At 35.2% G+C, this 27,060-nt stretch overlaps 1 protein-coding gene across 2 annotated transcripts in view; it reads left to right on the top strand.

Annotated features, from left to right (window-relative positions):
* znf385b (zinc finger protein 385B) overlaps positions 1-25,663 on the top strand; it is a 139,128-nt gene extending 113,465 nt beyond the window's left edge. For both annotated transcript variants that reach the window (XM_058786169.1, XM_058786168.1), the window contains 6 exons: positions 3,685-3,795; positions 15,464-15,647; positions 20,468-20,779; positions 22,448-22,632; positions 22,892-22,993; positions 24,544-25,663. In XM_058786169.1, the coding sequence (XP_058642152.1) occupies positions 3,685-3,795; positions 15,464-15,647; positions 20,468-20,779; positions 22,448-22,632; positions 22,892-22,993; positions 24,544-24,756 (1,107 nt within the window). In that variant the 3' untranslated portion in view covers positions 24,757-25,663. The remainder of the gene's footprint in view (positions 1-3,684; positions 3,796-15,463; positions 15,648-20,467; positions 20,780-22,447; positions 22,633-22,891; positions 22,994-24,543) is intronic.
* The last annotated feature ends 1,397 nt before the right edge of the window (positions 25,664-27,060 follow it).

The raw sequence follows: 27,060 nt of genomic DNA on the forward strand, positions 1-27,060 counted from the left end.
CTGTGTAGAGTTGACTCCTGTTTACCCAAGCTCATCAGTTATTCAGAGCTAATCAGCCTGAGATGCGAGGATCAGCAGGCAGGCAGGGTGACGGCGAGCGTGCTTGTGTGTGTGTTTGAGAGATGGAGAGCGAGAGCAAGAGAGAGAGGTGTTGCTGTGAGAACAGACCTCCACTGCATCGCTACTGGAGCGCGCCACACCACGTCTCTGTCTCCACTGGTCTCTCTTTCGCTTGTGATTCCACACAAAAGTGCGCTATGGACACTCTCCGTTTGCTCCAGGTAAAATATGCCAGGATTGTGTCTGAAGTTGAATATGCTGGGGTTTTTCTGTCTGTCTATTAAGTGAGCTGTGAAATGCTTTCCTGCTTGGAGAGACGGCTGTAGTGAGTGTGTGAAATGGTTAAATGACTTGTAGGCAAACTCAGAAGTCAGCTCTCTCGTGCCAGGGTTTCATGCATGGCTTCGAGAAGTAGTGAAACACTGTGCGTAATCCTGTTGGACGCTGCAGAGCACATATTTTAGAGCTTGTTAAATTTTGTCCGTTTATTTTCTTGTCTCATTAAATTCTCAGATCCATGAGCATAGATTTGGGACACCATATGAATGGAAACATGTCCCTGCCACAGTTAGAAACTACTGAATAGTCCTTATCATTATTGCTGCTCTAATTGTATGTAATTTAAGCATTACATGTTTGTGGCATATTTTTATTGTGTAAATTATTTTATCTATAAACATAAATTAACAGGGACACTACTTGCTGTTACAGTTGTTAGTTGTTATTCAATAAAACTCCAGTTCTGAAGTATCTTTCTCATTTTATTTACAATACTGTTCAAAAGTCTGGGGTCAGTAAGTGGCAGTAAATTCATCTATAGTGTTACAAAATATTTCTGTATAAAATAAATGCTGTTGTGAAAAAGTATCATGTTTTCCACAAAAAACAAAAATGTGTGTATATATATATATGTATATGTGTGTGTGTGTGTGTGTGTGTGTGTGTGTATGTTTCTACAGCACAGCAGCACAACTATTTTCAACATCAATAACAATAAATGTTTTTTGAGCAGCAAATCAGCATATTAGAATGATTTCTGATGGATCATGTGACACAGAAGACTGTAGTAATGGCTGCTAAAATTCAGGTTTCCATAATTACATTTTAAAATATATTTATAGTTCTTTTTACAGGTAATAATATTTAAAATTGTACTGTTTTTACTGCATTTTTGATTAAATAAATGCAGCCTTGGTGAGTGTAAGAGCCTTCTTTCAAAAATATTAAAAAACTTACTGACAGCTTCGCAGATGGCACATGAGGCACGTCAGTGACATCACGTTTACACTTTAAAAAAAAAAAATTATTTAAATGTTATCAAATGAAATTTTAGAGCCTTGCTTGAGGGAAAATAGCGCACAGATCTGATGGACTGTTGGTTATATATATATATATATATATATATATATGTATGTATGTATATAATATATATATATATATGTGTGTGTGTGTTATTTATCTTTTTGGCGGTTGACAGTTGTGGTCGCTAAGAACTATGGAAATGAGATGAGTGAAGATTATTCAAATATGTCCTTTTGAGTTTTTTGGGGGTGAACTGTCACTTAATGCCTTGTTTTAAGCCTTGTTTTTGATTGACACATTCGCTCTGGCACAAACCAGATGTTTGTTTTTATATGTTATATAATTGCTTTTAAACATGTAAAAAGCAATTTTTTTTTTCAAATCATCAAAAAGTATTTTTTTAATGTTTTTATTTAACGTTCAAAGACAGAGGACAAATAATTATTTCTATAAAAAGAACAAGTGCTCTGAATTAGATGTTCACTGTTTAGATGAAAATATTCATTTGATTTTAAAACATGCCTGTGAATGTTAAACTTAAGCCTACGCTGAGCTATTCCTGGATCGCAGTAATAAAGTCTATTTGTTGTGTCATTTTGCTGTCACATTACGAGCATTCAGAATTTAATTGGAGAAAATGAGGGCATATTTGTAAAGGTTTATAAAAGGCTTTTGTTTGCTTGAATTTCATTTTATTTGCTTGAATGAAGGATAACTAGCTGGCAGAACTTCAGAAGCTGCAAGTGATCAAGTCCACAGAGGTTGCTTGGATGCTCTCCTGTTCTGATGTGGCAGAGATCACATTTGCTTTCCTGTCTTCATCCTCCTTGGTTCAGTTATCAGAGTGTCCATTTCTATCAGGTACAACCCAGGAGACCAGCAAGGCTGCCATTGATTCTCACCATTAAACAGCTGTCTTGCCTGCAGCTTTGGATCCTTATTGCTCTCATTTCCACCTAGCGTTCAGGGTCGTGGAGACTGACTAATGCAGGGGACACTCTGCCTGTTTCTGATTCACATCTCACTAACTCTCTTTTCTAATGCTGATTTCATACTTCACCAGTTATGCTTATTGGTGCGTTCGTCAATGCGACTGCATTGTGAGTACTACCAGCAGCTGTGATGAGTCGAGACAAGAAGATGCCAGCTTTACTGTTTTATTCATGTTTTTGTCACTTTGAATTTACCACCAAGCTTTGCATCATGACGATATATTGCAATAGAAGCAGCTGTTGAGCAGATGGAATCTCAAAGCTAGTTTGCAAAATTAATTCTGACTCTACTCCGACTAGTCAGTTGACTTGGACTCCAAATTAGAATCTTTTGCAAGGAGGAATATTTTCTGCAAATTTTATGATACAAATCTCTGTCACACTTTTTGGTTGGTTGGTTGGTTTATGCTGTCATTTGCTCCTATATTACTCAGTAGTCTTATTCTAGTAAATCATGAATTGTTTACCTACCTTATTTACCCCAAAACAGTGCATATTGGTACCTTAAAGGTACATGTTAGTACCTAAATAGTACATGTGTGACCCTGGACCACAAAACCAGTCATAAGTAGCACGGGTATATTGAAACAGGCTTTAACCCAAACCATATACATGTAACATACATTATTATGCTCACCAAGGCTGCATTTATTTGATTAAAAATACAGTAAAAACAATAGCATTGCAAAATATTATTACAATTTAACATAGCTATTGTCTATTTTAATGTTTTAAAATGTAATTTATTCCTCTATGAATTTTAATCAGTAATTATTCAGTCTTCAGTGTCACATGATTCGTCAGAAATTATTCTAATATGATGATTTGCTGCTCAAGAAACATTTATTATTATTATCTATGTTGAAAACAGCTGTGCCGTTTCATAGTTTTGTGGAAACTGTGATACGTGTTTTACAGGATTCTTTGAATAGAAATTTGAAAAGAACAGCATTTATTTGAAAACCAATTTTTTTGTAACATTATAAATATATTTACTGTTACTTTTCATCAATTTATTGCATCTTTTATGAATATGGCATTTATTTCAAACCCCAAATGACATGTCAGGTTATGAGAAATGCTTTATACAATTAAGTGTGACAATAAGCATGAAAAGATGCTAAATTAACATCATTAATAGCAGTTCACATCCTCAAATGAGACATATTATACCCATTGTGAACTGAACTGTTTTTAGTGCATACTCACTTCAGAAAACCCCTTTCACATCAGCCAAACGATTCAAACTCTGAAAACAAACACTCTGGTCCACGCCAGAATCTCTAGTGTGAAAGCACCCTCAAGTGTTCCTCTGCTCTTTATCTTCCAGATGGACCCCGTCCAGAAAGCAGTAATCAACCACACATTTGGAGTCTCCATTCCTCCCAAGAAAAAGCAAGTTATTTCTTGCAACATCTGTCAGCTCCGCTTTAATTCAGATGTGAGTACAAAAAAACTAACTTTTCTCTGCTTATTCGTGTGTGTTTATATGAGAACGTGTAAATGTTTGTCTTTGGTTTGTGCATGTGCCGCATCTCCTTCCAGTGTACCCTTTTCTCTTAAATATGGAAAGAGAAGTGATCTTAGCCCATTCCAGTTCTGCCTGTGTAAAAGTGGCTGTTATAGTGCTGTGTTTCGCTCTGCACGCTGATGGCTGATTAAAACTAGCCCCAGTACAGCCGTTTAGGGTGCAAGTGGCAACGCTCTTCATTAATCATACAAAACAAGGTAAGTGCGCTAATGTATGGTGATTTTAGCAGATGTGATGCTGCCAGTTTCCTCAGCCAGCTTTTAACGAACACTTCTCAGCCATTTTGTTTTCAGTGCTCTCTCATTCTCTTCCTTTACCTATGTTGATTGCACCCTAAGTCATTGAGTCCATAATACACACAGCAATTCAAAAAACATGGCAAAATACAAAATAAATGGTCAATTCAGTTGTGAACAGGATTGTACCATTTGAAATTGAATTGAGAATGCCTTTTAAATTCTAAGTCAGTTCCGAAATAGAATGCAATTCAAATTTGAATGCAAGGAAATTAATTGATCAGTTGAAATTCAAAGCAATTCATTAAACTCGAATGATTGCTTGACAAAGCCTTGTTTTAAAGATTTGAAAACAATTGAGCCTAGAAGATTTGTTGAATGTTATTCCGGTTCCACTTCCTGTGGGTTGTGATATTTTCAGTTTATCTCATAAATTTAAAAAGCAAGTGAATTCTCTTCGTTCTGAATTTGTCAAAACCCTGGTTGTGAGCTTGCAGTTTAAATTGAATATTAAGGTGAAAGGCTGTGAGAAAAAGAAGACATCAAAAGATGGCAACACATCTTTAATTTGCCTTGCCATTGCTGGTTACACATTACAGCAACATTGAAGTCTGTTTCGTGAATGATTTTTTCAATGGAGGACTCTTTTGAAGAAATTCTTTTTGATGAATCATCAAAATGACTCACAATTCACTCTAAAACCACTTTATTTATTTATTTATTTATACTGGTTGAGAGCGAGACAGAGAGAAGTGTGTGTGTGTGTGTGTGTGTGTGTGTGTGTGTGTGTGTGTATCAGTGTGTACAAACATACACACATACAGTGGTGGCCAAAATGATTACAACACTAATATTTTCACCAGCTTAAAAATGTTTTCAAGTCAATTATTTCTATCTTTTGCTGTAGTGTGTCTGTGGGAAATATCAGGTTACATTTACAAACATTCATTTTGCCAATAATTGTAATAATCCAGTGAGATTTTTATTTTATTTTTTGCACAAGAAGTCTGACTACAGCCAGTGCTCCACGCAGAGATCTGATCTGATCATCATCAGTCTGTCTGGAATGACATGAAGAAACAGAACAAACTGAGACAGACTAAATCCAGAAGAACTGTGGCAACATCTCTTCTTCAAGATGCTTCAAGAAACCTACCTGCAAAGCTCCCTGAAAAACTATGCGCAAGTGCACCTAGGGCAAAAGCTGCTTTAATGCACAGGATGTTCACACCAAATGTTGATTTAATTTAGCATCCTCATTTTACAATCTTTTAACACAAGTGACTAAAACTTTTAACAGTATTGTAGCTTTGCAGGTAGGCTTCTTGAAGCATCTTGGAGACGTTGCCACAGTTCTTCTAGATTTAGTCTGTCTCAGTTTGTTCTGTTTCTTCATGTCATTCCAGACAGACATGATGATCAGATCAGATCTCTGCGTGGAGCACTGGCTGTTGTCAGACTCCTTGTGCAAACAAAAATCTCACTGGATTATTACAATTAATGGCAAAATGAATGTTTGTAAATATAAACTGATATTTCCTACTGACGCACTACAGAAAAAGATAGAAATAACTGACTTAACACCATTTTTAGCTGGTGAAAATACTATTGTTCTAATTATTTTGGCCACCACTGTATTTATGAATAATGTATATGTATGTATGTGTGTGTGTGTGTGTGTGTGTGTGTGTGTGTGTGTGTGTGTGTGTGTGTGTATAGTCCAACTAACATCAGTTTAAACATCACTCAGCTGCTGTTTATGATTTTTCTAACTTTTTGTCGATTTTCATGCATAATGTGCCAAATAAAATGTGGCCTTGTTTACTCACTGGCAGAGCAGTAAAATCCCAGCGGTTGCACTAAACAGTACCGTTGTGTTTACGAGTGCTCATACAGGTGTGGGGTTCTGCACAGAGTTCGCTGGCAGAGGCTTGTGCTGTGTTCTTCTCTATGGGAGAGGGGTAATTACTTACTGTACTGCCATGTTGTTCCACTCTGTCTTGGCATTGATTAAGCCATTTAATTTAAGATGAATGGCACAGGGTGGCAATAAGCCCTAGCTGACAGAGGGCTCCCACTGCGAGCGGTAATTGAGAAAAGGTTTCTCTCCGAGTGGAAAACAGACGCAGGAGCACCATTGTGCATCTGTTTTGTCTCCTCCAGGTCTTTTTCATCTTTATCGTGACAAACAGGCAGGAATGCAGCACAGGAACCGGGGGAACCCCTTTGGACTTCTGAGCAAAGGCAGACATGGTCCTGTTGTCTCAGTTGGGCGGCTGCTGGGTGTTCCAGCCGGCCTGTTGTTCCCTCCTGCGGTGCATAATTGCTTGATTGCTATCGAGTTTGAAACCAATGTTTTCCAACACAGCCAACGTGCTCCTGAATTGAAGCGACTGTTAGAGATTAACTTATCTCAGCTTCCTGTTATCGTCTTCCCCTCTCTCGCTCTCTCTCACTCCAAACAAGCACAATAAAGCAGAAAGTGAAATGACTGTCCTTCTTGGGATAATTTAAAACAGTTTCCTCTTGCAATCTCCCATTTGAACAACGCTTTAAAGATTAAGCGGCGTATCTGTGCTAGCGTGGGGCGAACAGAAGTGTCAACGGATGTTCCCCAGACTGCCGAGCTCTTTGATGCTAATTCTGAGTGCATGTGTTGCCACGTTGTGATCTCCACCGATAGAGCTGTCTCTCCTGCTCTCCGTGCTCCCTGGAGATGCTCATCTGCAGGCCCAGTCCAAAGCACATCTTGCTTAAGTGGAAGTGATGCTCTGGTTGGCGTGTCAAGACGAATCAGCCTGCGTCCCGTGTTTACCTTCGTTCTCCGCGGGCCTGAAGATGCCGTGTTTGTCGAGCGCTGTGCTGTTACCATTATATGTTCCAGGGGAACAGAGATTTGCACACGTTATACACAGGCAAAATGGCTCGTATCGGTCTCACAGCTTGCTCGTGTAGATTAGCCATCGCCCTCAGAAGCTACAAACTTTATCCTTGGTTTTATTAAAGCTCAAACGCCTCTTCATTTTGCCACAGTCCTGCGATGTAATTTAATCCCATATTTAGTGCACGCTCTGGACTCACTGTGTCATCCAATCCTGTTGCCAGAGGGGGAAAACATTGTGTAACCAAAGGTTGAGCACATCCTCGGCCAAGCTCTAATGGAGTTTTGAGGGAAGCAGTAGTTCCACTCAGTGCTTTTGTTTCTATAATGAGTCCAAGTGTGCAGCTGTGAAGTGTCTAATGGGCATTTCCACTGAAAATGCACCATAAACAGATAAATAAATAGGGTGTGATATTCCTCCCCGCTTGTTCTGTGAAATATTCCCATAGTGGTGTAAAATAACAATGATATTCAGAGTGATTCATTTGGACCTTAAAAACAGTCTGGTATATATATATATATATTTTTAAATAAAATCATATTTATGTAGTTCTTTATATAATTTAGCATATTAGTATGTTGCTATATTATGCATATTAAAAAAAAGCATTTCTGCTATTTCTATTATTTCTGCAAATAACTTATGTAATCTACTTATGTAAACTAATTTGATTACATGTAACTTTTTTTAATTTATTTTTTTTATCAAATGTGCATAGTGCGTGCTTGTGCAAAACCTCTGAGTAGTTGCTAGATTGTTTCTTTGTCATTTCTAGGGTATTCTAGGCAGTTGCCAGGTTGTTGCTTTGTAGTTGCTAGAATGTTCTAGGTGGTTGCCAAATGTTTGGTGCCAATGTTTTGTTTAATTATTTAAGTGTAAAATCATTGCATCCAAGCTTTCTATTCATCGAAAAAAATCCTGAAATTAAAATATATCATGGTTTTCACAAAAAATATTAAGCTGCACCACTGTTTTCAATATTAATTATAATAAGAAATGTTTCTTGAGCACCATATCAGCATATTAGAATGATTCTGAAGGTCCATGTGACACTGAAGACTGGAGTCATGGATGCTGAAAATTCAGCTTTGCAACACAGGAATAAATTAGATTTTAAAATATATTAAAATAGAAAACTGTTATTTGAAATTGTAATAATATTTCACAATTTTACTGTTTCTACTGTATCCTTGGTGAGCATGAGAGACTTTTAAATGGTTGTGTAGCTGCTGTCACACTAAGTATTTTAACTCCACATCATCAGGCAGCACAAATGTGACTTGCTGGTGAGCGTCGCCACTGCTGTTGGGCTAATGTGTACAAATGGACACACTCGCACACATTACATGTTCCCCAAGTCACTATAGATTAGCACTAATTAATGGCTCAGATCAATGTGTGTAAAAGCCAAACCTTAAATGCCATTTATGTCCATTATGTTTTAAAACTTTGCCAGGCGTATAATTACGGTCTTTAACTGTTCATACCCGCCACGCAATTTACTGACCCCGTGCAAGTTTATAGTTCAACTCCAGCCTCTGAAATGCCTCTTATAAATGACCTTACCATTAATGTGTTCAGCATTTTATTTTATATGCTTTCCACGAACTAAACATGCTCCCATTTTCTGTAGAATGCAACTTTTTTTAATGCCGTAATTACACTTCAGGCAGGGCCTGCAGGCAGCTGACAATTCTATAAATTGGTTTTGGTTTGATATGGTGTTTTTATTTCATATTTTAACTCAGAAATCTTGGCCCTCTGTTTAGCTGTTAAAATAAATTCTTGCAGATGTGGCCTGAATAAACTCTGTGAATGTGGGAAAATTGATGCTGAATATTCAGCTTTTCACTCTACTGCCTTTTACAATTACACAGAAACTGTTTATACTGAAACCTTTTGTTTCCTGGCAGCTTTGTCTTTTTTCAGTTACATTATATTGTCTGAGTTTTTTCACCTTTGCAAGGTGTGTGTTTTGAAGGTTGTGTGTTCTTTTGAAGACTGCATTAAAGAAATGAGAATAATGGCTGGCGTACGCTTAGGTTTCCCTTATCTCCTGTAAATGAGCTGTTTTATCTCCATTTGCGCTCAGCGTAACAGAGAAGCCCCGGCCATTTCATTTGAAGTTACCTGATCTGAAGGTGTATGTCCTGCTGTGATGTGACATTTGGTGAAGTGGTGGCTTCCCTCCAGAGACCTACAGCCCTTATGTGAGAACATGCCAATATGGCAGATAACCAGCACATCTCATTAAAGCTTTATGGTCTCTTATACATGCTGTGTCATTACAGCCGCCACACCCCCGCAACACGTGTCTCTGTTGAACCGCTGTGTCGTTGCTTGACTAACATTACCCAGCAGCATAAGGAGATCCTAGTCTCAAATTTCCTGTTTACACCTGGTATTAAGATGGTGGACATTGCTAAATTTAAACAGACTTGGTCTTTGCACTGTAACCTGTATATTTATTTGTATTTCAAATTTGTATTATATGAACGATTTCTGAAGGATTATGTGACACTGAAGACTGCTGAAAATGTAGCTTTGCCATCACAGAAATAAATTGCATTTTAAATTATTTTATATCTTATATTATAATAATCTGCACAACATTTTGGTTTTTGCTGTGTTTTTATTAAATTAATTCAGCTTTGGTGAGCATAGGGGGCTTTTGAACAGTAGTGTAAGTAATTGTTTTGGGAGTTTTTAGAGATGTTGCCTGCGCCTTGGAATGTATGACCCAAATAAGAGTTTTCACCGTATATTGCCATCTGAACAAGTAACAAGTCTGCTTGCCATAAAGCATTGCCATAAATCCCGCTACCAATGGTAATTAAATCTAACGATCGATTAGCTCATATCACATCAAACCGTGCAAATTATTATTATTGTTATACTTTATTCTCAAATGATTAATGTTAACAACATCAGCATTGCTTGACAATGAGCATAGTGTGTATTAGTGTGTAGATTTCAATTTCTGTACAGTCTAATCTAATTGTCATGCCATTCGAATTTCTTAAGAAATTCTTTTAACCCAAAAAGCAAACTATGCTCCCTTCGAACTGGTTTTCTTTAAAATACAAATCTTGTGTAATCCCAGCCTATCTGTAATCAGAAGCACATTTAAAACTGGAATATACTTTAATTTCATTCACGTGTTTCATAAACACATAATCCTTTCTGGATTACGATCCGCCATCAAAATGATACATTTAATTATTCCAGCTGCTGTGAGAAAAGGCTATAAACGATGCTCCACCTGCAGGACCCTCACATGCCATAGCCTACTAGCTGGGACAACTTCTTTGTTTACAGACGAGACGTAATGATACAGTGCCATGCTCGAATTCCCCGCGGAAACCTACTCGTACCACTCAAATTAGAAAACATTATTATAAAATAACCGTTGTGACTCGGGCTAAAGTGAGGCAATAGTTTTGAACACTGGCTGGTTATGTACTTTCTCAAATATTGATTTCAAATCATTTTTAACCAAAAAAAGTTACGGACTGCAGCTTTAAATATATTTATATATTATATAAATATATACATTTAATTTTTTTCAAAATATACACTGTATGTGTGTGTCTTATATACATAATAAATATACACAGTACACACACATTATATAAACAAAAAACTTTTAATTTGGATGTGATTAATCACAATTAATCTTGATTAATCGTTGCCCAGCACTAGTTGTATTATATCTTGTCTAAGCCCTCAGAATGCCTGCCAGATTATAGGTTTTTTCCACCTTCAAAACCTCAATTTGAAACCATTCTAACAGTTGTACACAGCGATATTTCTCAGATGACTGCTCGTGATTGGATCACAGAGACAGATCTTAATACTAGGTGTGTGCAGAGCTTACATGTGAGGAGATAAGAAAAAAGCTGGAAATAGGAATGTTTCACTGCATTGAGATCTGCAGAAATTCTTGTGAACTTTGTATAAGATTGAGAATTGAGGATCAGTTCCACTGATACTGGTACTAGGGTAAAATGCTTAAAATGCTATTGACATTTTCTCTAGAGTCTGCATACATTTATATTTAAATGTATTTGCATTGCTTTGACCATTCTCTTCTGTTTCTTTAACATGACTAAACGAATCAATAATGGATTCGTTAAGGAATTGAAATCAGAGTTATTCAAGTACTTGTAATTCCCGTCCCTACTTAGAAAACACAGCTAATTCTTTAGTCTTTTAAAAAGTAGTTATTTGGAAGATGGATTACCAGTGGGGGTTCAGATAAAGGCATGTTCTGCTAAAAGTCTTCTGATGTATTGAGCTGTAAGTTGTTGTTGTTTTTAATGAAAATGCATATTATAAGCTAGACAAAAGCACTTTTATCTGCGCTCTGAGATAAAGAACTGAAGAGTGGAAATTGGCTAATAATCAGACTTTTGGCATGTTTTTTTTTCATCAAATTAAGGTTGTTATTGTGCTAAAAATTATTTTAAAGGCTGAAGTGAAGGGAAAGAGTATGTCATAATTACTGTATGACTTCATGCATTGAGTGAGTTTGTGAGCAGAGGTTTTGTGGCAAGGACCTGTGGCCTCGGAAAAACAACAGCAGTTGGCACTAATAATGCTTGTGTTGCATAATTGGCTGAATCATTTGAAATTGTCAGCGCAAGACTAAATTTGTTGCATGCACAACTACAAGCACATATATGTTTAAAAGCAAACCATTTCAGAAAACCGGACTATACACCCATCTGCAGTTGTTTGGAAAAACAGTAGTCCTACTACAAATGAAGCTTTGTTTGAAGTGTTTCAGATGGCTTTCTTATAGGCATTTCTACACACTAGTCTGTCCTGTATTTTAACATACGAAAAAGTATACGAGACACTTTTATGAGACATACTGAAGTGGGATCAGAGCATAACACAAAAAAAAAAACCTATGAGAAATAGAAAAGCAAATACATTTCTGACAGTGATGCCCCATCTGAGGCCGGTCTGTTTATTGCATCAGCCAGCCTGTGCAAACCACAAAGACAAAGCATGTATGCATGAGAAAATAGGCTCCCTAAAAGATACAAGATCAACTGTGTACTTTCATACAACAAGCTGTTACAATATGTAGGTGTGTATGTCTTTGACAGGTTTCTTGTACAGTACATGAGCGCTGAATGGGAGGATACACAGACAGCTGTAGGGTAATGCACTGATATTGCTGGCAGCTCCTATTTGCAAATATCAGCAGAAAGGCTTACTGATGCTTATTGCATATGCAAGCCTTTTTTGTTTGCTCGTTCGTGTCCTGCTCTTGTTGCAAAGACATTTTTGCAACATAGCTATTAATAAAGAGTGTATGTGTCTGACTATTCACTGAGGATGTCATATACGCTCATTGGGCCTTGTTCATGAAACACGAACAGAATGAATTTCTGTGTAAGAAGATAAATTTCATACCAAACAAGCAGAATGAAGTTTTCTGGCAAAACATTAATGCATAAAATGTTGATTAATTGTGATCATCTCTGTGTACACTTCCATTCAAAAGTAGTAGCATATTAAATTATTATAACACATATTCGGCAAGGATGGATTAAATAGATTAAAAGTGACAGTAAATACATTTGTAATGATTTTAAATTTATATTTAAATTTATACATTTATAATGATGAGTAAATGCATCACAAAAGATTTCTATTTGTATTTCTAAATGTATTATGGTTTCCACATAAATATTAAGCAGAACAACTATATTCAACATTGATGATAATAAGAAATTATTCTTGAACACCAAAATCAGCTTTACCATCAGAGGAATAAATTACATTTTAAAAATACATATAATATTTTAATAGTATTACACAATATTAATGTTTTAGCTTTTTTGCTTAAATAAATCCAGACTTGTTGAGCATAAGAGACTTCCTTCAAAAACTTAATTATTAAAAATAACAGACAAACAAACCCCAAACTTTTGAATGGAAAGTCGGTTCGAATTTTTTTTTTTTTTTGTCAAATTTGATTCCAATTCCAGATTTGTTTGTCTTTTCAAATCAATGGAGATGATTTCCAAGTGTCAGTTCCAAACTTTTAACAACTGGAATTTTACATTCATTTGTGACTTTTCTTTTCTTTTTTCTCGGTGGAACGCAAAAAAAGATATTTTGAAAAATGCCTGTGTGTTTTATTTCCAATTATGTTTGGACCCCAACATTCTTCAGAATATAATTTTTTTACAGGTTTGGAACGACGTGAGGGTGAGCAAATTATGACAGAATTTTCATTTCTGGTGTAACTTTTACTTTAATGTTCATGAAACATAAACAGGTTGGTAAATCTATTCTTAGTTTAAAACAATTTACAGAGAAATTCGTGCTACTCGTGTTCCATGAATGAGGCCCCTGTGATTGCTAGAACTAAGCTGGAAGACACTTAATGTTAAAGACTGAAATTACAGTCAGAGTGTGGATGTTTTTATAAATATTAAAATGGACGCACACTTAGCTTGGGAGAAAGTCAATTTATAAATGTCAAGTGCACTTAATCCAGGTCACAGGAGCTGCTAACATTTGCACGGTGCAAAGACAAAACGCCCCGGGTCGTCACATCATTCTCTCCTGTCACTGTCTGCAGCAGCGTCCCGTGTGTCATTATGACTCTCATGCCTGTCACTTGAACAAGCAATCTGTGCTGTTGGTGCGACGGACATTACGCACCTAATTTTCGCTTGGTCTGTCTCTCTCTCTCTTCTATCTTATCATATTTCATGTTTTTCCAGCTCTGGCTCAGATGGTTCGACACACATTCACAAGATCACAAGTGAACTGCAGCCATTTTGTCTTTACAACAGAAAAGAGAAAGAAAAGAACTTTGACCCCTCTTTAATCACAGCACCTTTGCGACATGCTGTTAGCCGCATGCTTTGTTAGAGATATTCTTTTTTGTCTGTCTGTTTGTGTGTTTGTATTGATCAAATGTATATATGTATTAACTAGTAAAGTTAATATGTTTATTTCAATAGAGGCACATCCAATACTGTTCTGAAATCATTGAACTTAATTAAATCCAAGTCCCCCAAATACAGGTTCAATAAAGGTGTGTTCCGACTGACAGCATTTGAATTGACTGACGGCGCCTATAAATACATTGTATTTGCTTATTTAAAAACCATAATTAATAAATAAATATTATATTGTATTTATTTCTGAATCATTTTAATGTTAATATATAAATATATATTTAATTAATATATATATATATATATATATATATATATATATATATATATATATATATATATATGTATGTATGTGTGTATATACATATATACACGCACGCACGCACACACACACATACATATACATACTGTGTATATATACATTTACACATACATAAAAACATGTACACACACACACATATATATATATATATATATATATATACACACACACACACAGTATATACATATACACATACATAAACACATGTACATACGTGTGTGTGTATATGTGTGTATATATATATGTATGTGTATATATATATATATATATATATATATACACACACACACACACACACACACACACACACATATATATATATATATATATATATATATATATATTTGAAATTATTACTATTATTAATTTAAAATGTTAAATTAAGTAATTTTGTTTTTACAAATATTCATTATTGTTCTGAAAACAGTGTATGTCAGTATGATCGGCCTTACCTGATAACTTTCTTCTGTGATTTATAATGAAAATCCTATTGCTTTAAATGTTTATATCTCATTACTGAAGGACAATAATTAATGCAAAACAGTGAGATTCCTGTAATTGCTATTTAAACACCTAGAATACCCCAAACTTTGAATAATCTGCAGTAAAAACATCCATGAGCAGTGCTGTCTGGCTCTCCCGGCACTGTCAGAAATCCCTTAAACTTGCAGTTAGTGAACGTGACAGAATATCAGCGTTTGGCGAGAAAATCCATCTGCAGGTCTTTTGGGATTTTGTCACTTTTGATGTCATAAAAATGAGAAATTGAGCTCCTAATTCTTAGCAGTCAGATATTCAAAGGATCCTAATCCCTCATAAGCACTCTCTCTCTCGCTCTCGCTCTCTCTCCCACTCCATCTCACTATTTTTAAGTGTGAAGTAGTCAGTTTCCCTTTAAATCTTCACTTAGAAGTTGAACTAAAGATATGAGTAAACTCTCCATTAACGGCCTCGATGAGTGCCAGCTATCGACGCCCATTTAGTTTTCTCCATTGACAATCAATTCCTTCCAAACAAACATTGTCCGGCTCTATTTCTTAGGCTCTGGAAAATTTGTTCATCTCAATCTCATCGTTACCTTGATTGGAACAGTGCCTGCTATTGAAAGCACGTTTGAGATATGTATGTGTGTGTGATTGCAGTCCATGATGGTAGATGCTAGTGTGAGAAATGAGCCTGATTGGATGGTTCATTTGTTCTCCTTTGTAGAGCCAAGCCGAGGCGCACTACAAAGGCAGTAAACATGCCAAGAAGCTCAAAGCACAGGAGTCCACGAAAAATAAGCAGAAAAGTGCAGCCGCCCAGGACAGCGGCGCTAAGACAATCACCACCACCAACACCACCACCACTTCCTCCTGCACTGCAGTCACTGCCAGCTGCTCTGACCAACCAGGTTAATAGCTCCTTTTGTTCTTGCTCCACATCACCTGTCCCGTCCTCTTTCTCCACTCCAACCCTCTCCGTGTGTGTTTACTCCCATGCTTTTCTTCCCGCCGCTCTAACCCTGACCCCTGTTTTCGCTCCATCTATGTGCTTGTGTTTGTGTTTACTGTATGTAGTCGTATTTTTCCTCGTAAAAGCCCATTTAGGATGACCGGGGGCATCCGTCAAGCTCAAAAACGTGCTTGTGTGCGAGGTAGGTGCAGCCCTGCTGCGGCTGTAATCAGCCATATGCTTTATCATGCTAACAACAGATCACTTTTCCCGCAGCTCTGTTTGCTTGTTTCATCATTACCTGCATATTGAGTTTCCCGCACATGATCTTTTTGTCTGTTTTTGTGTTGCTTTTAAATGTTTAATTATTGATAGCGCATACAGAATTGGAACAGGCGGTCGGATGCGTGCTGGGATGCTGTTATTTTCTTTTTTTTCTTTCTCCCTGGTCTTTGATTTGACTGAATTAGATTTGTGTTCCATTTCAAAGAACATAATCATCTGATCTTTGCTTCACGCTGTGACCCACTCAATTTCAGGCCCTTGTGTCTGATTAAGAATCAAGACCGGGATGTACCAAGACACATGCCCTACGGGGTGCAAATCCGAGCCAGTGCATACTTTCCGAATTCACTCGTTCTCTAGCCAGAGACAGATTTGGGTGCGCCTCATTTGTTAGGCAGTGGTGGTCCTCATTGATATGCAGTGTCTTTGCACAAATCAGGCCAAATGAATGTCAGCCTGATTCACAGATGGCTTATGGGTCCTCGCTGTCACGCCGTCGTATTAGCGCGGCGTTGAGCTCGGCCCGAGACTAAGGAAGGAGGCTGCTGTTGCCGTCTTTCCCCGAACCCTGGCAACGTGCAATGCAGTCAGATTTAGTTTACATGGGAAAACTTCAAGCACTAAATCATTAAAATTGCTAGCTCCAGTGCTTTACATAAGAGCCCGCTTTATGTAATGTTTCAGAACTCGGTGTGTTGGATTATGTGCACACGGTAATTGCTCTGCCTTTTTTTGTTTTTTTAAGATCCAAGAAATGTTCCGCACTCACTGATTTTCTCAGAAAGGATAGAGCAAGGTCATTTCAACATAGCGGTCACTGCTTGATCTGCGTCCAAACAAGAAGTGGCAATTGTTATCACTTTGGCTCTGTTCCAAAACCTAGGGAGCTGCCTATGTATGCTGTATTTTAAAGGCATTATTGGCACATTCTTGATCCAAAGCTCCTCTTAGCTAAATTCTAAGTCGGAATTATATGCTACCAATTTGAATTGATCAAAAGTGACAGTAAAGACATTGATATAAAACTTTCAGTGCTGATCTTTTGAGTTTTCTTTTCATCATACACTCTAAAAATGCTGGGTTAAATATGGACAAACCCAGCGATTGGGTTGTTTAACCCTGTGTCAAAAACAACTCAATCGCTGGGTTTGTCCATATTTTACCCAGTGTGGGTTGTATTTAACCCAGCGTTTTTTAGAGTGTAGAATCCTGTAAAATTGTGTTACCGTTTCCACAAAAATATTAAGCAGCAAAAAAATATTTTAAAATGTTTTTTGAGCATATTGGAACATTGTTTTTGAATGATCATGTGACACTGATAATAGCTTCTGAAAATTCAGCTTTGCCATCACAGAATAAAATGAAAATTAAAAATATATTAGAAAATAGTTGCGTATTTCCCAATTTTACAGTTTTTACTGTATTTATTTACTGTAAATAAATGTAGTCTTGGTAAGCATAAGAAATTTTAATTTATTACAAGCTATATTCATATATAAATTAATTTATTACAAGCTATATTCAAGATATGAATATTATATTATATTATATAGTTTTATGTTTATGCATTCCCTGGGAATCAAATCATTTCAGCTACTGGAATGACCTATAAATATTGCTGTAATTCAGTTCTAGTCAATTAAATTTAATACCTAAAAACTATTGATTACAGTTTAATTTAATTAAAAATGGACTGTTTTACCCAATATGTGACCCTGGACCACAAAACCAGTTTGTCTGAAAGCTGAATAAATAAGCTTTCCATTAATGTGTGGTTTGTTGAGATAGTAAAATATTTGGCCAAGATACAACTATTTGAAAATCTGGAATCTGAGGGTGTAAACAAAAAAACAAATATTGAGAAAATTGCTTGTTGTCCAAATGAAGTCCTTAGCAATGCATATTACTAATAAAAAAATAAGTTTTGATATATTTATGGTAGTAAATTTACAAAATATCATCATGGAACATGATCTTTACTTTTTTGGCATAAAAGAAAAATCTATCATTTTGACCCATACAATGTATTGTTGGCTATTGCTACAAGTACATCGTGCAACCTATGACTGGTTTTGTGGTCAGGGTCACATATACATACATACATACATACATATATATACATACATACATATATATATGTATATATATATATATATGTATATGTATGTATATATATGTATATGTGTATGTATATATATATATATATATATATATATATATATATATATATATATATATATATATATATATATATATATATATATATATATATATATATATATATATATATATATATATATGTGTGTGTGTGTGTGTGTGTGTGTGTTTGTGTGTGCGCTGCTGTCTCTGTGTGCTTTAGATTTTTTCATGAAGCGTTGCTGCCTATCTTGGGTCTTCTAAACTGGCATAGAAAGCAGCTGCCTATGTAGGCATTGAGAAAGCTTACAGGGTTTTGAAACAGAGCCTGTATTTCTTTTAGTTTTGAAAAGTTTTCCAAATTGTTGTACTTTATCTCTGATCTATTTTCTTATTCGGCTACAATACGTCCTTTATGACTCACCGCAAAAATATTGAGAACAAGAACAAAGAGGCATACGTCTCTACTTCTACCTACCACGCTTTGGAAGATTTTAAAAATAAACTTAAACTTGGAGAGAGAGAGAGAAAATGCAAAAGAGCAGCAGTTTCAGCCTAGAGGTTCAGGTTAGTGTCAGCGGGTGTAATGTCACTGTACGGGGGAACATTAGACTGCTCTGGCTGCTTTGAGTCCTCCGGGAGAGGAAAAAAGCACGAGCAGAGAGTGACATTCATATAAAGCAGTGGAGTATTCCCTCAGAGGCCTGTTAGAGAGTGGGTGGAGAGTTGCAGGCATCCGACATCAAGTGCTTTTAGGGCCTCCCACAGCATGTAACGCCATGACAAGGGCGTAAGGGTGGTGGGCGATCCAGGGGTCACGTCCTATCACATTACAGCACGCGGGACCCGAGCAGGAGCCTGACTCGGTGTAACTCATCTGACATAGAAACTAGAGCGCTTGCCTACAGCGAAGGGCCTTATATCAAACCCAAACACACAAATAGATTTAAAAAAAAAAAAAAACAGACAGGAAGGAGTTAAAAATATATAAATAGAAAATTAAAAATGTAAGAAAAAATAAGATTTGTAAAATAAAATAATTAATAATTAATACTACTACTACTATTACTACTAGTAATAATAATAATAATAATTATTATTATTATTTATTATTGTTATTATTATTATTATAACATGCTTTTAAACCCTCAAGCTTTTATTTTGGTGAAATGAAGAAAGACATGTTATATTTTTAATATGCTTCTTATTCCAAGTCCATTAAATCTCAAAAGTATAGAGCTCAAAATATTTTAAAAATATTAGTGCTGTCAAATAGTGCAGTGCTCTTTCCTGTAGCTCAATTAGTAGAGCATGGCGCTAGCAACGCCAAGATCATGGGTTCGATTCCCAGGGAAAGCAAGAGCTGATCAAATGTAAAAACTGTAACTTGAATGCAATGTAAGTCGCTTTGGATAAAAGCGTCTGCTAAATGCATAAATGTAAATGTAAATGTAAATGTAAATGTCAAATCTGATGTAAATATTTATTAAATATGTACATGTATGTGTGTATTTATGTATACATACACAGAACAAACACACATATTATGTAAATACAGACTTTTATGACTTTTATGATGCAATTTAATCGATTTGTCAGCACTAAAAATATATTCTTATTTGAAAAGTGTTGAAATAATAAATAATAATAATTATTATTATTATTATTATTATTATTATCATTATCATTATATGCATTCACTCAAGTCTAATTAAACCCTCAAGCTTTTTTTTTTTTTTTTTTAAATAATTTAAAAATCCATTAAAAATGGATTCCAATCCATTAAGAAGTGTTTTAAAAAATATTTAAAATAGTTATTCTTATTTGAAAAGTGTTAAAATAACATTATTATTATTATTATTATTATATGCATCCCCACAAGTCCAATTAAACCTTCAAGCTTTTATTTTGGTGAACTGGTGTAACACATTTGAGTTTCTGCTTATAATTGACTATTTTTAATATGTATTTTAATACATATTAAAAAGATCCATAAAACCTTGGAAGAACATGCACATAGACTATATGTTTCATTACATCTCAGCCTTTTGTGGTTTATTAATCGCACTAGGCCATAAAATCAATTTTCTTTTCGATTTAAATGTGTACCTCAAATTTCTTTATTGACATACACACCCTTCTTGCTTCTTCACCTAAGTCATCTGACACAGAAACTAGAGCGCTTTCCTTGCAGCAAACGGCCTTATATCAAACCCTAACCCACAATACTGGAAAAAAAATAGACAGGAAGGAGTTGAAAAATGTGCCAGTGCACAATACAGCATGCTGAGCCCTTCACCACTAACTGTCAGATTTGCTCTTTCCTTGTTTCTTTCTCTCTCTCTCTCATGTTCCCAGAGAAAAGCACAGAGCCGCTGGCTGCGCTCAAAGTCCCTGCCTCCCCGCAAGCCTTTGTGCCAGCTCCCGCTGCGCCCGCAGTGGCATTAGTGCCCAGCCCTTGCAAGACGGCACCCGCACATGCCAGCCCACCCACTGAGCCAACAGGACACGCGGCGGCCCTGAAGAACACCTCCAAACCAGCAGCGCTGCCAGTGGCCCCGTCAGAGCCCAGCGTGGAGTCCGAGGAGGAGAAAGCCAAGAAGCTCCTGTACTGTTCGCTGTGCAAAGTGGCTGTCAACTCCCTCTCACAGCTGGAGGCACACAACACAGGTGTGGCCAACATCTGCCTCTGCATTGCGATGTCTTTCCCACGGCGTTATGCGTTCTTCTTTATCATTAATGTTTCATAGAGTGACCCTCCGAGGCTTGGGAGTGTGGAAATGTACTTACAGTTAAGACATAAATCAAACCCAGCGTAGCGATGTGAGGCTCATAATTGATAATGTATGAAGAACTGGAAAATGTAGATGAGGTTCCCACGGTCATGGAAAACCTGGAGATACTGTGGAATTTTAAAAAGGCAATTTCTAAGACTGGAAAAGTCATGGAAACTAATCAAATATTAAAAAGTCACGGACATTTATGTAGTCGGTATGCATTTCTTCTAGTTATGTTCAGGTTTAAAATATTTAATCTGCAAGAAATTGCCTTAGAAACATTCTCCAGACACACTGGGAGGAATATGTTCAGAGGTGTGGGCTGCAGTGAGACTAGTATTAATATATTATTATTATTTTTCATGCTTTTGACAACATTCACTATATGTCTTGATATTTGCATATTTAAAAGCCTTTTTTCAATCAGAAGAACTAGTATTTTAACCAAGCATCAATAGGCACGTAAAATACAATAACAATTTAGTTATAAATATTTATTTCACTGTGAACTTTAAGAAGAATTATATACATGATAATAATACTACTGATACTAATAAACAGCAATCACTGAACAACATTGAATCAGTCACGCAAAAGTCTGTAATTGAAACATACATTACGGTTCAAAAGTTTGGGGTCAATATTTATTGTTTTTGAAAGAGTCTCTTCTGCTCACCAACGCTGCATGTATATGACCAAAAATACAGAAAAACAGCAATATTATGAAATCTTATTGCAATTTAAAATAGCTGTTTTCTATTTGAATATATTTTAAAAAGTTGAATTTTCAGCATCAGTACTCCAGTCTTCAGTGTCACATGATTCTTTAGTAATCATTTTAGTATGCCAATTTGGTGCTCAAGAAGCATTTATTATTATTTTCCATTTTCAAAACAGTTCCTGCTTAATATTTATTTTTTTTAAAAACTATAATTTCAGTATTCTTTGATACGTAGAAAGTTCAAAAGCACAGCATTCATTTAAAAAGTAATACATTTGAATTCTTTTATAATATTATAAATGATAAATTGCAGAGTAAAAGCATTATTTCTTATTTTATTAGATTTTTTCCCCAAAATGAAATCTCCCAGACCCCCCAAACGTTTGAACAGTTGTGTAATTTTAAACAGATTCACTTAAACACAGTTTGAACTGATTCATGGATATGGATTAAACTTAGCAACACGATTGCCTTTGTTGCATCTGAACTGTCTTTTGGAGACTTAGCATCTCTTAATATTCTCATACTCGCAAAGGAGGAACACTTAATTAGTCTAATGAGTCTTTAGTAAACACAGTGGCCAAATAAAATGCAAATTAAACCATAATATTGATATTATACCCACAACAAAATCACTATGTACCTTTCCATTCCACAACCTTGTAAAAGCTGTAAAAAATAAGCACGTCAGCGAGTAAAAGAAAGCTCTCGGCTGACATAATTCAAATATCCAGTGTTAGAAATGCACTTCTAACAGCCAAAGCCTAACGGTTTGCATTGAATAAACAGATGTGTTTCTGTGAAGCCAGAGAAGACATCCTACTTTGTCTATTTCATCAGGTTCAAAGCACAAAACCATGCTGGAGGCGCGAAATGGAGCTGGTCCCATTAAAGCGTACCCCAGACCCGGGTCCAAACTCAAAGTTCAGGCCACACAACTGAACAAAGGCTCAGGCTTACAGAACAAGACGTTTCATTGTGAAATCTGTGATGTCCACGTCAACTCAGAAATCCAGCTTAAGCAGGTATTCACTTCAGTTTTCATGCGTCTTTGGTTGCATTTGTCATGATCATTATTTATGCAGTTGACAACAAACGTAACGCGTACAGCGATGAATAATGAAAGCACTATAAATAGTAATGTGATTCTGTGGCTTGATCTTACCAAATTTGCAAGCTGTACTTCCTGTTATGCAGTTTAGGCTTTGAAAATTCGGTTCAGTGTTAAGTTTGGTCACAAATGCGTTACAGTTGTGTTACAATGGATTGTGTTTTTTTTCACAGCATATCTCCAGTAGGCGGCACAAGGACAGAGTGGCAGGCAAACCCACCAAACCCAAATACAGCCCTTACAACAAGCAGCAGCGGAGCTCCAGCTCTCTGGCAGTAATGCATTATTTATGCTCTTTATAATCAAGCGCTTTCATCAAGTGTTACTCGCATCTCAAGTGTCAGGGCTGTGAGGAGTTTGTTGTGCTCTTTCTAGGCTGACAAATGCCTCTTTGGGATGCTAATGCTTCACAAGGGTTTAATGCTCGCTTGTCATTTTTCAAATTATATGCAAAATATATTTGAAACAACTTACTGGTTGTAAAACAGTTGGCCCTTCGCTAAGCTCCACCTACCTTGTTTACTGTTGCTAGCTCAGACAAGCTTCAGAATGAATTTCTTTTCTTTCTTTTTTTTCTTCTAAGTGTTCCCTGTTCTCTGTTTGCCGTATTTGTGAATTATTTATATAAATCCCATTTGAAACTATCCAAATTATCCATAGGCTTGCACTAGAAAAGACTTTTGTTGTCAGTAAAGTATTAAAACATGTACAATTATGATGATGATTATAAATAGTAATAATTATATTAACATTAATAAAAATTAATAAAAAGTATTAAAATGTCAATTATAACACTAATATCAATAATGACAATAATTCATATTTGTAGAGTATTGAACTATTAATATTGATTAATAACAGTAAAGTATTAAAATTTACTATTATACTTCTATTACTAAAATATTATTTATTAAAGTAATAGTAATAATGTTATCAATAATTGCAGTTTTATTGTTATTATTATTATTTTATAGTAAATAAAAATAATTGTATTTATAGTTATAATATTTATGATGATAATGATTATGATGATGATGATTGATTAATTATATTATTATCAGTAATTATTATTATTATTATTATTATTATTATTATTATTATTATTATTATTATTGCTGTTGTTGTTGTTTCTATCAGCAACATATTAAACCTGGTAAAATTATGATGATTATTAATAGTAATAATTATAAAAACATTAATAAAAATATTTTGTGAAGTATTAAAATGTTAATTATAACACTAATATCAATAATAACAATAATTCATATTTGTTGAGTATTGAACTATTAATGATGATGATGATGATGATGATAATGATGATTAGCAGTAAAGTATTAAAATATTTACTATTATACTTCTATTACTAAAATACAATTTATTAAAATAATAGTTATAATATTATTAATAATTGCAATTTTTGTTATTATAGTAAATAAAAATAATTGTATTTTGTAGTTATATTTATGACGAATATTATTATTATATTGTCTAATTATATTATTATTATCAGTAAACTATTTATACTATATATGTATAAATAATAATAATTATTATTATTATAGCAACAATAATAAAATAATCATTATTTGTAAAGTATTAAACTAATATTATTTTTATTTGCACAAATCTAAAATATATATTATAAAATAGAATCCCTCAGTCTCAGTATTTAATTACATCTCAGGCTTTTGTGGTTTATTATTTGCACTAGGCCATAAAATCAATTTCATGTCGATTAATTGTGCAGCCCTAATTTAGTTTTTGACATAGGCACTGTTCTTTCTCCTCCTCCAAAGTGATTCAGTGATTTTTCTCTTTCCTCCAGGCCAAACTCGCCCTGCAGAACGACTTGGTGAAGCCCATTTCACCGGCTTTCCTCCCCACACCCTTCTGCCCCACCACAGTCCCGTCCATCTCCCTCCACCCTCGCCCCAACACCTCCATCTTTCAGACAGCCTCGCTTCCACACTCCTTTCTCCGCGCCGCTCCGGGACCGATCCGACCTACCACTGGGTCCATCCTATTTGCGCCTTACTGAGCGAGCGGCCACATCGGAGCGGACGTTTCTCGAACTATGCCACGGCTGTATGCTTGAAACAATGGTGTATTTATTAAAACTTTATCCTCAACTGTCCTCATCGTCACAAAACCCAGGAAGGATGTCGTCTTTGTGAGGGCTTGTGCATTTGAAACACTAAAAATAAACAAGAAAAAAGTGTTGAACTGCTTCCTGAAAGACTTGAATTATCATGGTCTTCCTTTTCAACTCAACCAACCAACCAATCAACTCCAGACAAGCACATGTCTTGAGGCGCTGTCAGAAACGATCCCAAATCTTACCGTAGGACAGTACGTGTTCAGTCAACGGCTTGATGTTGTCAGGGAGCCTGTGATGCAGTTTTTGGCCTGTGTTGCTGTCTTGTATCGTGTAGTCAATAAGCTCAATCACCAGTACTTCAGTGGCGCCCACTCTTTCCCTTTTAACAGGAAACACAGCATTTCTCTTCTCCACATGTGTTCAGGTTCCTCTTTTTGTCATAAAAGTAGATTCAACCTGTTTTCATCACGAAACAAACTCTCTTTTGTGTAATAGGACAACCATGGGCCTTTCATCTCTCTGTGATATCCTTATTTGTCACGAGACTGTAGTCATCTGCAGCTCTCTGATGATGCAATAATGTACAGATCATTAAATATTGATATTCTCCATAGTGTATTTAATGTTTACCTAAAAGGTTGCAATACTAGTTGTATTTTATGAGCTGAAGGACGCACTAAGAGAACTAGGTACGATATTTGGTACATTATTTTTAGAGATCAAGAGAAAACAGTTTCCATTCACTGATAATTCTTTATTTGGCTGTGGAATTTCATCGTCCATAGTATAAATGTATGAGAGTCTGTACATAAAGATACTACATTTTCAATAAAATAATATATTTAAATGATTTCTTCATGAATTTATACTGTATATTACTTTTCACAAATCGTTATCAGTCATTATTAAATGTTTAGTGAATTGATGAATCATCTTCATATTTATTTTCAGATGCTTTTTTAATTATGTTGTTTCTACTGTAATGTTTTCTTTAAGTTCATTTATTTGTGCAGGAGATTTGTTTGATGAATTTTATTAAAACCAGTTCAGTGTTGTGTAATTTGATTATTAAATTTAATGTGTTTTCCCCCCATAGTCCTTAGTCTTTTCATGTACATTCATCTCCTTGATGAATGACTCATTCAAATCTTGTTTGCTAATATAAATAAGATCATATCTCAGTTCCCTGTTTTTTGCACAATTAATGGAAATGATGTAGTCAACTTAATTCACCACATTCTTGATTTTATATATATATATATATATATATATATATATATATATATATATATATATATATATATATATATATATATATATATATATACACATACAGTATACAATTATATTCATTTATGTATTTTTTTATGTCAAGGATGTAATCATTCAGCGTGGGCTTCAAAAGTCTGATACCACTAGAGAAAATGTGTTGCTTTTTGTAAATTTTTCATTGCAAGGTATTTTAACATCACAATTTGAGTGCAAAATTTGTCCATGAACTTCACTGTAAAAAAAAATCGTAAAATGTACGGTAAAAAAACGGCAGCTGTGGTTGCCGGAATTCTACCATAAAAAATACGGTAACAGCATTTTAAGTTTTACGGTTTTAACTTAAATTTACAGTTAAATACCATAATTTCATTAACTGATATAATGTTAATATACCAACCTATTAAAGTACTGAAATCTGTTTTGTACCTTTTGAAATACACTGATAACCACCAAATGCAGGTGGTGATGAGAAAATCACATGATGAACCAAAGCCCATCACAAGCAGATTTTAAATAATAACATATATAGATGGTGCATAGTGTCACCACACAAGCACTAAACACCATCGTGGTGAGACTCATTAAACTGAAATATGCAATAAACATTAATTTAACAACATTAGATGTAGCATACAACCCTAATAAACATAACTGATAAGAAAAAACATAAAATTCAAACAAAATTTGAAATGCAATGCAGGGATTTCTGGGAAACATCAGCTTACGGTTTTTCAGTGTAAATGTTACAGGAATTTACCGTTAACCATTTTACTGTAGCATTTTCACAGTTTTTTACCGTTAAAATTACAGTCATTTTTTACAGTGTTCTTACAGTCTTAGTATTAGCTCCAACGATCAATGTTACAAGTTTACTTACTTGATTAGCAACCTAGTATTAGTGTATCTTAAATAGGCTATTTATTTTTCATTTTATATCAAATCATTATTATTTGAATTTCAATGTATTGATTG

Source organism: Onychostoma macrolepis, chromosome 09 (assembly GCF_012432095.1).
Source record: "Onychostoma macrolepis isolate SWU-2019 chromosome 09, ASM1243209v1, whole genome shotgun sequence".
NCBI lineage: Eukaryota > Metazoa > Chordata > Actinopteri > Cypriniformes > Cyprinidae > Onychostoma > Onychostoma macrolepis.